The sequence below is a fragment of the Pyrus communis genome, chromosome 13, assembly GCF_041283825.1.
Source record: "Pyrus communis isolate YQ-2024b chromosome 13, ASM4128382v1, whole genome shotgun sequence".
Classification (NCBI taxonomy): Eukaryota; Viridiplantae; Streptophyta; class Magnoliopsida; order Rosales; family Rosaceae; genus Pyrus; species Pyrus communis.
In genome coordinates, this window is record NC_142577.1 from 25,687,501 (window position 1) to 25,703,090 (window position 15,590).

Sequence of the window (15,590 nt, forward strand, 5' to 3'; positions counted from 1 at the left end):
GAGCTGCACCTTCCTGCGCCCACCAATCCACCTTTTATAGATGAAAAGACCATGGAACTCAATGACAACGGTGACAACCAATGTTACCCTCTAAATGCAGGTGGTGTTTCTTCAGCTGCGAGTGTTTCACATAGTTCTTTCTATCCAAGGTGATCACAACATGGTGAAAAGTGAAAAAGAAACATTTCACAACTTTCCAGTGCTTGCAAGCACTAAGTTCTCCGATGAAGGAGCCGAGGAATCTCAGGCTGCTACTTGGACCTGCTCAGCTCAGTCAGAGAATACATCTAACGACAAGGTCAAGTTTGAGTAACTGAGACGAAGTACAAATGGCATTCGATGATTTGTAGATATAGTGAGGATGGTTGAGCCAGACTTCAAAAGAAAGCAAATATTATTTCTCAGTTTTCAGAGCCATGCTCTTAAAGATTGATATTCACAACTATGAAAAGAAATGTATGAGGCACAACATCTTTCTTATTTCCCGAAGGCACATACTTTGTGTTCAACGTGAACCAACCTATCGTGTGGCTACTAAGTTCCCCATGAGGCTTCCCCCATTCTCATAATATGTGGCGTTGGGAAAACCTACATCTAAAGCCAGCTTCTCCAACTCGTCCCCTGTGTTCACAGAAAGATTTTAATCAACAAACTAGTACCCTACTATCCGCTTAACCACTCCACTTAACTGCTTATTAAGGCTATGCCTAAAGGCCTCCAAAGAGAACAATTCCCAGGAGTACCTGAAATTTGAAGATACAACGTATAAACACAGTAGTACAAAGAGAGCTTAAAGAGATAAGAACATCGTGTGGTGCATATGCCATAAAAATAAAGAGTTCAAAGCAAGGAAAATGCACCTGTCAGAAATTCCCTGATTGAACTCTTTAAATACTTGTAATCCTCCTCAAGTCCAAAATCAGAAGCCACCGGGACAACAACATTGTCAATCATCAATTCCTAGCAAAGGTTGAATCATGAAGCATGCAGCACTTGTTTGCGAAATAAAAACAGAACGGGAAAATTGGTGTATGCGTTAGAAGGCAAAGGTTTATTGTATCTGGTTGAGTACCTGAACTGATGAAACAATTGCATTGGTGCTTTTATTGAAATCAAGGATCGATACCCTCGAGCCTGTAATGCCAAGCAAAAATGAGAAAAAAGTGACATACCTAGAACTACAGCATCATCCATCGAAGGAGAGAGAATGGTACCTGCTTTCAAAACTCTAACATTTCCTCCATGGCCTTATATTTGTCTACTACATTTCTTAGCCCATAACCCATAGTGATGGCATCAAAGTGAACGTCAGAAAACGGCAAATCAGTTGCATCACCTTCAACCCACCTAACAAGATGCAATGCATAACATGATCATTATTCGCATTCAAGAAATGCTGATCACATAAAACTAAACATTTCCAAAGCTCACTCAATGTTCAAGTAGGCAGGCTTTCGACTTCAATTTTTGCCGCAACGAAGCAACTGACAACTGCTCTTTCGAGAAATCGAGACCAATCACCTGCCAATGTAGCCAAATTATACAATCCCAATCACAAACATCAGCTCATATGCAAATTAAATTACCAATCCTTCAGCAAGTTAAAACAAAGAACAAACCTTGCCATTAGACCCAACTTTCTCAGACGAGAAACGCTAAATCCCCAATTCCACAGCACAAATCCAACACACTCTCTCCGATTTTTGCTCTGCAACCCAAAATTGAAAAACTTGAAATTCAGAGACTCAAATATACATACATACATACATATATACAGGGGACAGATCCATGACATCATGTTTTTAACACAATTTTTGACACAAGTATCTAGCCATAAGTCCACTTTTAATGGTTGAGATGATAGGTTGATAATATGGCAAAATGATGTGATATCCACACATCCCATTTTACTTCTTACATACCTCTTTAATTTTCGACCATCGAATCGGATAAATTGAAAAGGATCAACAGACATAAATTATCAAGGGTGTGCAGCACACCCCTATGGCAAATAATTTTATTTCTATTTTCCGAAAAATACATATCAAATATAAATAAAACTTTACAATTATAATTTTCTCTCTCTCATCTATCTTAACAGACTTGCACCGAATTGGCATAGTCTAATAACCATCTTTGAATTCTCGCTATCATCTAATCCTATTTTTGGGGAAAGTATTTTAATCAAATCTCCCTCTCTCATTTATTTATAATAATCGGTGAAGAACAAGAACAAAAACCCTAATTACGTTTCTCCTTCTACCTATGCAAATCTAATAAGCTTTTCTTTTTCATCATCACTCAATTCATTTCTAATCTATTCTCGTTCAAAATGGCAAAGAGTGTGGCAGATTTTGCATCAAACTCTCCCTCCATCCTTTAGTATGTGAGATATTATCCTTCTTTCTACCCCAATATCTCACCAAAAATTCTTATTTTGCATTTTGATTAAAAAAATCAAAATTCTCTCTCATAAAGCTTGACGGAAATCAAATTTGAGAAGTCTCAATAACATTAATAAAACACAACTAATTTCAAAACATTGTTGGCATAAACTTTAACAAAATACACCCAATTTTCCAAACTATGAAAACTGCAACAAAATAGCACAATTAAGTGACTAATCTATCCTACAAAATTTAAACACCATCACTCTCCAAATATTCTTGGTCATCACTATCCACATATTCGCCCAAGTCCTCTTGTTCCTCGTTCCCTGATAGATTACAAAATAACCACAAAAAAAAAAAAAAAAAAAAAACATAAATAGGTAACCAAATATTGGAAAATATCAATAAAAAAAGTTAATTCGACTTACATTCATTAGTTGATTCGATCTTTCTTCTTTTCGGATTCGATGGGCAATTTCTTGTGTCATGTCGTACTAACTTATTGCATGAACGACATTTTCTTTTGTTGAGCCAACTCAATACCACTTTTCATCCTTTTCGAACTGCTAATATTGTCCTTCTTTTTACTTGTTTGTGAGATATTGGTGTCCAAAAGTAGTAGTAGAGAGTCACCTTTTGTTGAGGAAGCAACATTTGCATTTAACAAGAATTTTCCGCCGACCTTCTTTTCGAACTACTAATATTATCCTTCTTTCTACCCTTAGTTTGTCTTGTGTCACCTTTTGTTGAAAAAGCAATGGTTGCATCTTGACAAGAATATTCCGACATCTTTTTGGATAGTTCACCTATAGCTTCCATGAAAATTGTGTATGCCTCATTTGAAGAAGTTGTAGTACAAGCCAACTTAGTTGCTTGATGACACATATGGCTAAGTCTCAAAGCTTCTGATTCTTCTTTACCATCATCCGTCACCAAACTTTTAAAATCCATTAACCTAAATTTGTTTGCTTCTTGCTTCCATCTTGGCAAAATAAAATGTTCAGGTATTGTATCAACATCCATGCGCACAAATACTTTCAACAAGTGTCTGCAAAGTATTCCAACAAACTCAAAATTTTGGCATTCGCACGTACCTTCATGCGTTTGCACATTTAGCTTCACCACAAACTCTTCTTGCTCTCCGAGTTTTGAGTATGCGTGATATTCATTGTCACGTGGCATTTCTTCAACTATGTACCGATTGACTTTACTCCATTCATCCTTGAATTTATTGAATACATTTCTAGTATACAAACTTGTTGCATGCTGCAAAAGAAATTCTCCTTCATTGACAATGTGATACTTGTGTTTCGATTCAAAATCTTCATCACTTTCTCTTTCCATAATCTTCTTCAATGCTTGTTCATATTTTACAACAAACTCTCTAAGATTTTTTGTTGGTGTGACAAATCCAACAAATAAGGAATTAATACCCTCACTACGTCCATTAGTATTCTTTCATGCAAAAAATATTCTACGATTATAAACAGGAACCCAAGAAGAACGCATCTCATATAAACTTTTTAGCCACTCAGCATTCTCCAACCCATATTCTTTCATCAAGGCCTTCCACTTTACTTCAAAATCATCGATCTTATATGTCTTTTGAGTACATTTTTTCATCTCAATCTTGAACTTGGACTTCTTGAAGTACACATGTGATAACTTTTCAGCAAACTTCTTCTTGATATGCCATAGGCATAATCGATGATGAGTGTTTGGAAAAACCTTGGCAATTGCTCATTTCATTGCCAAGTCTTGGTCAGTAATAATTGTAATCGGATGACGTTCTCCCATTGCTTCAAGCCATATCTCAAACAACCATAAAAAGGTAACTTCTGTCTCATCTTGTAAAAGTGCACATCCAAACTGTATTGACTGCTAGTGGTGGTTTACTCCAGTGAATGGTGCGAAAGGCATATCATAAACAACCATAAAAAGGTAACTTCTGTCTCATCTTGTAAAAGTGCACATCCAAACTGAAGTGCACATCCAAACGGTATTGACTGCCAGTGGTGGTTTACTCCAGTGAATGGTGCAAAAGGCATATCATAAACAACCATAAAAAGGTAACTTCGGTCTCATCTTGTAAAAGTGCACATCCAAACTGTATTGACTGCCAGTGGTGGTTTACTCCAGTGAATGGTGCAAAAGGCATATCATACTTGTTTGTCCTGTAGGTTGTATCAAATGTAACAACATCACCAAAATAGTGATAAGCCATGAGGGACCAAGCATCCACCCAAAAGAAATTAGTTGCTTTTCCATTTTCATCACATTGGATTGCATAAAAAAAATGAGGATTTTCAGCTTGCTTTTTCCTGAAATAAGTAAACACTGACTGAGCATCACCTCCATCTAGTTGTCTATGTCGGACATTTCTTAAGTGGTTATACCAATCTCTTTTGTTAAAGCGAATATATGTGCCACCAAAAATTGAAGAAACTTTTGCAATTGGCAAATTTTCTTCATGAAATGTTTCAGTGAGAACTCTAGCAGCTTTGGGCATAACTTTATTTGACTTCATTTTCATTCTTCTTTCTGGTGTAACTGGTTTGTGGTTGTGAACGTCTTTGAACACTGAAATTTTCCATTTGTTTGACCATCTATCATGTACGATTCGCATACTTGATTTACACCCACATTTTAATGTAGAACAATTCTTATTCATTTTCTTCATATTCTCAATCTCACATGTTTCCCTATCTTCATTCTCTTCTAAAGTCTCATGTCACTAGTACAAAAAAGGCTTTGCACGACGCAAGACCTTCGTCGCGCAAAGTCAAAAAACGTCGTGCAAAAATTAGCCCAACGGATGTTCGTCGCGCATTCACCGTTGCGCCAAGTGCGTGAAAGCAGGGTTTGCGCGACGCAGAAGTGATCTACGTTGCGCAAAACCACTTTGCGCGACGAATGTCCTGCGTCGCGCAAAACAACTTTGCGCAACCTAGGTCCTGTGTCGCGCAAAACAACTTTGCGCAACTAAGAACCTGGGTCGCGCAAAGTGGTTTTGCGCAACGCAGATCACTTCTTCGTCGCGCAAACCCTTTTTTTTTTTTTTTTGGCCAAAGAATTTTTTTATTTAATTTTTAATAAATATTGTAATGAAATTCTAAACAATAATTATTAAACCAAGAAAAAGTATTTAATTATAAAATATATAAAAATGTACCTGCGTCGCGCAAAGTCGCGCAAAACAACTTTGCGCAACTAAGAACCTGGGTCGCGCAAAGTGGTTTTGCGCAGCGCAGATCACTTCTTCGTCGCTCAAACCCTTTTTTTTTTTTTTTTTTTTGGCCAAAGAATTTTTTTATTTAATTTTTAATAAATATTGTAATGAAATTCTAAACAATAATTATTAAACCAAGAAAAAGTATTTAATTATAAAATATATAAAAATGTACACACAAGATGTCCAAACACAAAAAAAACAACTACTAGTCTTCTAGGATACATCATGCTACTGGGTATCAGCTGGGTGAAGTGGCTGGGAAGTTGAAGGTGGAGCAACATCACGTGTTGGCATCGGGATCTGGAGGCCGGACATCGCTAATGCTTGTACAATCATACTCATCCTCTCGTCCTGGGCCCTAATGTGCTCGCCCTGGGCCGCAAGCTGACCTTTTAGGGTTGTCACTTCCTCCTTCAAGGCATTGACCTCTCCTGTGGACGATCTGGAAGAGGAGGCACCCGTCTCACGAACCCCCGCCTTCCCCATACATCGAACAATCTTGCCATAACGACGACCCAACTTCTGATCCAAGACCTCAGTCACGATCTGAATATCTGCATCCTCGGGTACATTGACGATCTGAATATCTGCAAAGAAGCAAAGAGAATGAAAAGAGTGAATAAGCATGTTTCTACAAATTAAAGTCGATTGCAAGAGGGAAATCAAAACTAAAGAGTGAATTAAATACTGAAAAGAGGGAAAACAAAACTAAAGAGAGGAAAAATCGTAAAAACCATAGAAAAAGATGGAGAAATAAAACCTTGAGGTCCTGAAAAAAATCATTGTCTTCTTACTTTGTGCAAGGGGGATCGATAGTGGAGAGGAAGTTCGGGAGAAGAAAGTGAGGAGGGAAAGAGGGAAAGAGGGAAAGAAGGAAAGAAAAAGGGAAAGAGGGAAAGAAAAAGGGAAAAAGGGAAAAGGGAAAGAAAGAGGGAAAAGGGGAAGAGGGAAAGAGGTTTATACGGGAGGGAAAGAGGGAAAGAAAGAGGGAAAAAGGGAAGAGGGAAATAAAGAGGGAAAGAGGGAAATAAAGAGGGAAAGAGGGAAACAGGGAAACTGGGGTTTTTACGGGAAGGAGGGAAATGATGGAAGACATAAAAAAAAAAAAAGGTAGCAATGATGATGTTGGGAAGCAATGATGAAGGTAAAGAATAAAAAAAATAGGTGGATTTAGTTAAACATGTGGAACTAATTTCTTTTTAGTTAGAGGCGAATTTGAAGCCATGGAAGAGTTATAATAAGTTTTTGTTGTATAATTAAATTTCAAGAGTCCGAATCACTTAATCTACAGGCTGTAGAAGAAGAGATATGAAAATGATATCTTTCCGAATTGGAGTCCTCTGGCACGTTGTTTTCAAAGAACCGACAGAGTTTCCATGGATTTTAATCATGGCATATCCTAATCATGCTAATGGATTTGCATGGCTTATGCTTAACCAAGTGTCAATCCGCTTTTCTTTTGCACTTATTTTTCTAAGTTGTAAAGTATATATTAATTATTCTGTCATTGTTAAAGAATCACAATTTAAATTATTAAATAAGAGTGGTATATGTTGATTAAGCTGTAGAGTCCGTCAATGCGCTATAAATAAAGTTGATTAATTAGGTTTAGGATAAACCTTGACTTGACGAGATTCCATGAAAAAAGCATGTGCATTAAAAAAAATTAAAAAAAAAAGAAAAAAAAAAAGAAGAAAAATAAAAGAATGTAACTTTCACAAAGGTTGTTTGCTTGAAGCCCCACTACGTGGCAAAACTCTTGGAGCGGAAGGCATCAGAGCAGAAGGCATTGAAGCGGAAGGCATTGAAGCGGAAGGCATCGGAGCGGAAGGCATCGGATATAGAGCATTCGAGGCCTCAATACTTGGCCAAACGCTGGATGACCCAGGAAAAAGGTGCCTCTGAAGATAAGCCGAAAACCTTTGACGGTCACTTTGAATCCGACCTTCAGATTCTTGCAGCTCATCAAGCTTCCTCTTCATGCCCGTCGAATAGTTGTTTGCAAGCACGTGCAAACTTCTATTCTCGTGCTTAAGCAGTTTGATCTCTTGCTTGAGACTTTCCACCTCTGCCATCAATGATTCCACCTGACGGGAGCGGGCAAGCAGGCGTTGGCCCATATTGGACACAGAGCTCGCACACTGAACACTAAGTGCGAGGGACTCTTGAACGGCCAACTCATCGGACCGTCCTGACAGCAGCCTACTATCTTTTGGAGTGAGGAGGTTCCTAGCTACTATTGTAGCTGTTGTGGCGTCCTGGATCACGGAGTCTTCACCTGTAAGGGGACCGTTAGAAGATAGGAAAGAAGGGCGCCATACATTACCTTGACGCGGCGCGCTCGTATCACTGCTGAGACTTAATTCTAAGCTAAGGTTCGATGGGTTTGCCATTTTTTCAAAGTGTTCAAAGAGAAGGGGTGGATGGAGTTAATTCTCAAAGGGCCGGAGTCGATTTTCAAGAATGGGAATTCTTCAGAGTGTGTTTGTTGTGGTGATAGATAGCTCTATAAAATGCCAAGGCGATGCGTCCACCTATTCAGAGAGCCGAATTTTCCTCCACAAATTTCGGCGACGCGTTCGCGGCTTTTCAGAAAACGCGTTCAACTTTGTCAAAAGATATCTGACAAAGTCGAAAACACGTGGAGCTTTGTCAAAAGAGCCGCACCCGTGACTACTTTTGCCATGCAGAAATCGAAGAGCCATTCGTTCAGAAATCGAAGAGACGTTTGTCGACAAGGGTAAAAGAACAGTACCACCACTTTCTATTCAGAAAATCCCTATATTTGTCGACCTTCGTCTCTTATGGCAAGGCAGACTTGAAGAAAATGCCCACCAACTCTCCCTCACCTCTGAGGGCGCACTCCCAGCAAAGCCTTTTGAAATACTCAAATTTTTCTTCTTCCCCAAAGATGATACCAGATACCTGGAGTACATATGACCCAGGAGGAAATACATGCGCTGATTCATTCACCGCTTCTTCAAAAGCAAAGGTATCTCATATCATCAAGGTCAAAAGCAAATGTATCTCATATCATGCTCTTTCCCTGTCCTTTTCTTTGTCCTTGTTCTTACTCGCATGGCAAAGTGAAAGAAGCAATCAGCCGGCACTTGGAGCCAGTCTTCCGATCTGGAGCCAACTGCCTGGAATCTATTCCTGATTGCTTACCTAGCGTTGCTCTCGAGTAGTCATCTTCAACGGTTGATACACTTCCAGAGAAGGGACCACTTCTGCAAGGGGGAGCAAGTAAGGCAAGGGGAAAAAGATACATTGAAGCATGTAGAGACAAGCAAATGCTGAGCTATCCTCTAACCCTTTTCAATACGAATTGGAAAGATTGAACAAAGAAACAGATAAGAAGAGGAAGCTCAAACCTTCGGGGGAGACCCAAAGGAATCCTGCTGCCCAGCTCAAGAGTAGCACAAAGGAAAATCAACGATGGGAGAACCCGTTCAAGAGTAAGCCTGTGGAACCCGTTCAAGAGTAAGCCTGTGGAATCACAAATGAGCAATCTTTTTTTTTTTTTTTTTTTTTTTTTTTTGTATGCACTTGTAATTTCTCGGAGATCAATGGACATGCTTTATTTTATTCAGTGTATTGCTCACTGCCTTGCATCTTCCAATTTGCTAATTTAAACAATTGGCAGCTGGTGATTCGGACTCTTGAAATTTAATCAGCCTGTAGATTAAGTGATTCGGACTCTTGAAATTTAATCATACAACAAAAACTTATTATAACTCTTCCATGGCTTCAACGATCCAACCGTCAAACTTGTTTGTATATGCTTCGAGATCGCATACGCCAAAAATTGCAAAAAACAAACATTAAGAGATCAAGTAACGGGACAAACCATTTCGACGGCTATAAACGAAAAAATCACGATCTAACGGTTATTTTAACTCTGATTTTGATGATTTTTTACAGCTACACTCTTTAACCCTATATGAATACAATGAACTAATTGGATCATCAATTTAAAACATTTACACAAGTGAATACTACAAAAGGAAAAGGCAATGCAAGAACCTCAAAAGAAAAGCAAAAGGAAAAAAAAAAAAAGGATTTTGCGCGACGTGGGTACAATTACGTTGCGCAAAACATATTTGCGCGACGTCTTTGTACCTACGTCGCGCCAAGTCCTTTTCTTTTTTTTTTTGCTTATGAGTACAAAATAAATAAATTGAAATCTACTTAGTAAATACATATACCATTGAATTTGATGGGAAACGCATTGTACGAAACTAGTTTCAACAATCTGACCGTCAAACTTATTTGTTTATGCTTCGAGATCGCATACGCCAAAATCGCAAAAAACAAACATTCAGAAATCAAGTAATGGGACACACCATTTCGACGGCCATAAACGAAAAAATCACGATCAAATGATTATTTTAACTCTGATTTTGATGATTTTTTACAGTTACATTCTTTAACCCTATATGAATACAATGAACTAATTGGATCGTCAATTTCAAATATTTACACAAGTGGATACCATAAAAGGAAAATGCAATGAAAGAACCCCAAAAGAAAAGCAAAAGGGATTAAAAAAAAAAAAAAAAAAAAGGACTTTGCGCGACGTAGGTACAACTCTGTCGCGCAAAGCTGTTTTGCGCGACGCCTTCCCAACTACGTCGCGCAAAGCTATTTTGCGCGACGTGTTTCTGCCTTCGTTGCGCAAATTTGGAAAAAAAAGCGATAACGATCCTTCGTTTGGCGCCAAAATCTTTCGCGACGCATATAGGGGTCACGCAAACGTCTTTTGCGCAATGCAACTTTGCGCGACGATGTATTCGTCGCGCAAAGCTGTTTTGCGCGACGTCGTCTTCGTCGCGCAAAGTACGTTGCGCAAAATAGCTTTGCGCGACGCGTTTAGGATAGGGTCGCGCAAACACACTTTGGGCGACGAAATTTGATGCGTCGTGCAAATTTCCGTCGCGCAAATTGATTTTTGTACTAGTGTGTACTGTATTTCTCGAGACATGTTTCCCTTGATGTTCACAAACAAATTGTCTACTTGTTATATCGTCTGAATGGCTTCTTGTCTTGGACGAAGATCGAGTTTGAATCCAAAATCCCTCTTGTCGGCCATAATCTTGATAATAGTTTCTAGCTTCTTCCATTGTGTCAAAAAGCATCCTTACATATGGAGTTTTCAAGCCTTTTGAATTCTCATTTGGAATACATGTTTCATCATTCTTGACTTGAACTGTGTCTTGTACCTATTAACGCATATTAATCATGCTCAATGATCCAAGTTGAAAAATACATGATAAATATATGCTTAATGAACTACGGACATAAATGCTGATTAGAAAAAGCAACCATAAACTTTTATTAAAATAAATACTAAGGGATATTAAATTGAGTACATATTGGAGACATGGAGGGAGAGTTTGATGCAAAATCTGCCACACTCTTTGCCATTTTGAACGAGAATAGATTAGAAATGAATTGAGTGATGATGAAAAACAAAAGCTTATTAGGTTTGCATAGGAAGAAGGAGAAACGTAATTAGGGTTTTTGTTCTTATTCTTCACCGATTATTAGAAATAAACGAGAGAGGGAGATTTGATTAAAATACTTTCCCCAAAAATAGGATTAGATGACAGTGAGAATTCAAAGATGGTTATTAAACTATGCCAATTCGGCAAAAGTATATTAAGATAGATGAGAGAGAAAGAAAATTATAATTGTAAAGTTTTATTTATATTTAATATGTATTTTTCGGAAAATAGAAATAAAATTAATTGCCATATTGTCAACCTATCTTCTCAACCATTAAAAGTGGACTAATCTAATGGCTAGATACTTGTGTCAAAAATTGTGTAAAAAACATGATGCCACGGATCTGCCCCTATATATATTCCACCTCCTGATCAAAAAACATATATATATATATATATATATATATATATATATATATTCCACCAAAAAATAGAGCAAAAAAAATAGTCAATTTCAAGTTTTACCCACTCAACAAAAATGCCATTCTTTTCCATATTCGATGCTGACCCAAGCTCAATAGATCATTTAACCAAAAATTATTTAGAAAAACAGAAGATAAATATTTAGACAGATTAATTATTAACAAAGAAAGAAAAAGTGACACTACAATTTAAAATAAAAAAAAGGAGAGGAATCGAACGTTATCGTAGACAGGGGCAATGCGGTTGAAGAATGTCTGGCGTTCAGTGAAGGACCGGACCGAACTGCGTCTAAACCGGGAAATGGGTAGGCGTGGACTGGTTGAGAATGGAAGATGTAACTGAAGTGAAGCCATGTCAGTTAGTGTCAGTTACTGAAACAACAGTGGGGAGACGCTCATTCTAAGATTAGTATTGGATAAGAGGGCCCAATTCATGAAAGTTGGAATCTGGTAAATTATGGATCGTTGGTTCTAAAGTAAGCCCAATGTTGGTAAGCAATATATGTCTGAGCCCAAGAGTGATGCATAGACTCACTTCGTCGAGAAGGCTGATGAAATGACCTCTACTAACAAAGACTCGAGAATCATTGTCGACCGAGACTTGGATAATAACTAGTCGGTCTCGAAGCAGTGTTGTTTATCCAAACTAAAAATGTTCATTGGTCGGCTGATTCTACGGGTCCAGTGCTGTTTATCCAAATTGAAGATGTCGCCGATTGCCTTCACAGTGCTGTTTATCCAAACGGAAGATGTGTTGGTGAGAAGAAAGGGGAAGAGGAAAACAAATCTCAGGGTTGTTGAAAAGCTTTGCGTAGGGCAATTTATGTGTTGATTTGAAAGGGCCTTGAATGATGCACTCCCTTCTCTATTTATAGCAGCGAACCCCCTTCATAGCCGAACTAGAAATGTACTCGGATTATAACTCCTTAACCCAATCTGAGAAGGTTTCAGCCAATCCTAACCCCTGTAGGACTTTGAACCAAGATCTATAACGAACCAAATTCATCTCCTAATTCTAAACATCTTTAGCTTTAAGACTTATTGCTGCATTAGGGTTTGACCACCTCACCCTTATCTAAAACAATCCTTATCGTAACAGGATTCGGCCAATCTTGAGTGGACGACATGTGACAAGATTCTAGATGAATGCTAATAGGTCAAGAATGACTCTAAGCTCAGCCCAAAATATTATTTTGGGCCCAAACATTGCCCTCTCGCTTCTAAGGTCTTCGACCTATTATCTGTGGCTGAGCCTCGACCTTGAAGAAGTGATCTATTGCCAAGGAACAAACCCTTAACATATTACTTCCAACACTGCAAGCCTCGAACACTCAAACCACTCAGACATATTTATTAAGCACGATCTCCCACATCTGTCATTTTTCTCAAAATGCTACAAAAACTGACATGTTCAATAATGTGTACGCTCACATTCGAGGCATGCAAACACTAAAACGTCTCATCATCATAACCCTCGCTGTCACATGCAATCGTGCATCCTTAATTTGCGTGTTTTTTGGTCCTTTCACTTGATTTTTAAAGATTTTTTATGATTGTGAAATACTTCGGTTAAATCTACACCTAATTCTTTAAAATTAAACTGTTAATCTTCTTCCCAATTGCCTATAAATACTCAGCCTAACTTCACATGATCTTTTATCCTTTCAAATTTCCAGAATTTCCAGCCACTTCCAAAACTTCTTGCCATTTGCTCTAACCCCAGAAAAGAAACTAAACTTTGAATATCCAGAAAAACCTTCAAACCTTCATTAATGGTTGCTAACACCTTTATCACCAAGCTTACCGAGGAATACGGTAAATGTCGAGACTTTATTGATCAGAACGCCATCAAAACTTTCCGATTCCAGGGTGATTCAAGCGCCTCCCATCAGATTCTGGGACCAATTTTTAAAGACAACGTCCCATAGACCATCACCAAGATGCTAAAGGCTCACTGCCTAGAATCCTTGTTCCAAGGGTATGATTGGTCGAAGTGGGAATCAGCCAAACCCCAAGGAGCCTGACCCTCGACCCCCGTGACCTGGGCTGTTTAGGTCACTTGAATGAAACCACATTTTGGCGGCGAGTGGAAGACTCTTGGCATCTTCGACGTTATCAAGCTCTCGACCTTTGAGATCAACATGGATCGAAAGTTTTTGATGGCCGTCTTGAGTTTCTGGTGTTTAGCCCCTAACACTATGGTTCTTCCTCTCGGCCCCATCGGTTCAACCATGCTGGATATCACGGCTATACTTGGTACTTCCCCTTCTGGTCTCCCAATCGATGTCATTCTTTCTCGGTACGAATTTGATCTGGACTTGAAATGAGTTTTTGATGAGCATGGAGTCGAAGTATTGACGAAGAAAAATCAAAGGCTGTCGAAAGAAGACTTGAAAAAACTGCGCACAAATTTATTCAATTATAGCACTTTGATCAACCACTTCGCTGGCTTGGAGGAAGAAACTCTAAAAAAATAAGAGCATTCTTGTTCTACTGGTACAATAAATTCGTCTTTTATACCAAGTCAAACAAGTGCTTAGCCGAGAATATGCCAGTGGCTGAAGCTCTAGCTAGTGGCCATGTTCTGGCCTTTAGCCCGGCCATCTTTGCCAACCTCAATCGGTGCTTGGTTGAGGCTTCTGTTGGGAAAATCGACCTGCACCAGAACGACCCACTCTAGGTCTTCCAACTCTGGTTGCAAGTCTACATTCCTACGTTGAGGTTAGAAATCCCAAGCTTTAACTCTTCCAAAGGGATTGGTCTCCAACTGGCCTCGTGCCCCTTTCCTGCTCAATTAATCGAAGAGATCTTTAAGTATTTCTTCAGCCTTAAAGATCTGTCAGATGACGAATTTTTGGTCTGCCGTCGCTAGAAATACCTGTATTTCATCACACTCCCAACATCGGCATTGGAGAAAATAGAAGAAGCTGACCTCCGACAGTCTTTAGGGGTTGTTTACCTTAGCTTGCAACCTTCTCTTTGGTTGCTATGCTTGGCGAGCTAGCTGGGAAGTTTACCATCCCAATTTCCTGGCTCATCAACTAGGTTTTCTCCAGGGCTGTCCTGTACCACTCCTTATTTCTCGCTCTTTCTTAAGCCGATAACACCTCTTTGACTCTTTGGAGAGAGAGTGCGAGGAAACAGAGAAGGAGTTTCAAGAACGATGTAAAAAATTCTGCCTTCGGTCGAACACTCCAGAAACCCATTGTACCAGCACCTTCGTCGATTAGTGCGATGCTTACATCAAGGATTTCTTCGGTGTTTCGGTCGAGGAAACTTTAAAGAAGCTTTTTGGTGATTGGCCACATTAGACTTTATCTCCAAAATCCAAAGAAACGACTCAAGGTATACATTTTTTTATTTCTCTGCTTGCCAATCCAAACTTTATTCTTACTCAAGTTTAGCTTTTCCAGGTGGTCGTGTGATAAAGTGGGTTGACGTGGTTGTGATGATCGCGACCAAAAAGAAACTTGCTCATCCAAAGAAACTTGCACCTGTTATGTCGACCATACTAAGCAAATGGCCTCGCCCGAAGGCCAAGATGACTGAAAACGTTGTCGAACCCCACAAACGTATCAAGAAGAAGGCAAAGAAGAAAAAACAGAAGATATATATCATTTCAAGTCAAACCACGGAAGCAACCATTCCTAGTGTCCCTTTCCCTTCTTCTGTTAACCAGGTCTCGGTAGAAGTGCCGTAAAACCCTTCGATCTTAACCATGGGCCAAACGACCGTGGTTCGACCCACAATGCAGGCCGATGTTAAAGTCAAACCGGTCGTCGCCTTTATGGTCGAGGAACTTGCACCTTCGGAGTTGATGTCTGCCTAGCAACTACTGCTTTAGAAACGGCAACCACGGTCGAAAGAAACCCTTTCCTAAATCTAAAGAAGAATCCAATGATCATCCTGGATGAAGAGGTATGACAATTCCCTTTAATAATGTTTTCCTTTCATTTTAGATTGGATCTCTCAACTAACAAACGATCATCTTATAATCAGGAGGGTGATAACGAAATACCCTTGCTGGTGAGGCGCCATC

General features: G+C 39.1%; 1 protein-coding gene and 2 pseudogenes across 6 annotated transcripts in view; 1 reads left to right on the top strand and 2 right to left on the bottom strand.

Moving 5' to 3' along the window:
- LOC137737702 (cysteine-rich receptor-like protein kinase 2) overlaps nt 1–456 on the top strand; it is a 7,693-nt gene extending 7,237 nt beyond the window's left edge. For all 5 annotated transcript variants that reach the window (XM_088683309.1, XM_068477247.2, XM_088683310.1 and 2 more), the window contains exon 8: nt 1–456. This exon is cut by the window's left edge and continues 186 nt beyond it. In XM_088683309.1, the coding sequence (XP_088539435.1) occupies nt 1–153 (153 nt within the window). In that variant the 3' untranslated portion in view covers nt 154–456.
- Nucleotides 1–11,905, bottom strand: part of LOC137737703 (2-phytyl-1,4-beta-naphthoquinone methyltransferase, chloroplastic-like) — a 12,642-nt pseudogene extending 737 nt beyond the window's left edge. Inside the window, exons 1-8 of the transcript XR_015955210.1 lie at nt 11,771–11,905; nt 11,595–11,659; nt 1,620–1,708; nt 1,432–1,521; nt 1,234–1,347; nt 1,073–1,178; nt 861–960; nt 1–621 (exon numbers count right to left, since the gene is read on the bottom strand). The exon at nt 1–621 is cut by the window's left edge and continues 737 nt beyond it. The product of XR_015955210.1 is annotated as a 2-phytyl-1,4-beta-naphthoquinone methyltransferase, chloroplastic-like (transcript). The remainder of the gene's footprint in view (nt 622–860; nt 961–1,072; nt 1,179–1,233; nt 1,348–1,431; nt 1,522–1,619; nt 1,709–11,594; nt 11,660–11,770) is intronic.
- On the bottom strand, nt 2,640–5,070 carry LOC148692007 (protein FAR1-RELATED SEQUENCE 5-like; annotated as a pseudogene).
- Nucleotides 11,906–15,590: the final 3,685 nt, after the last annotated feature.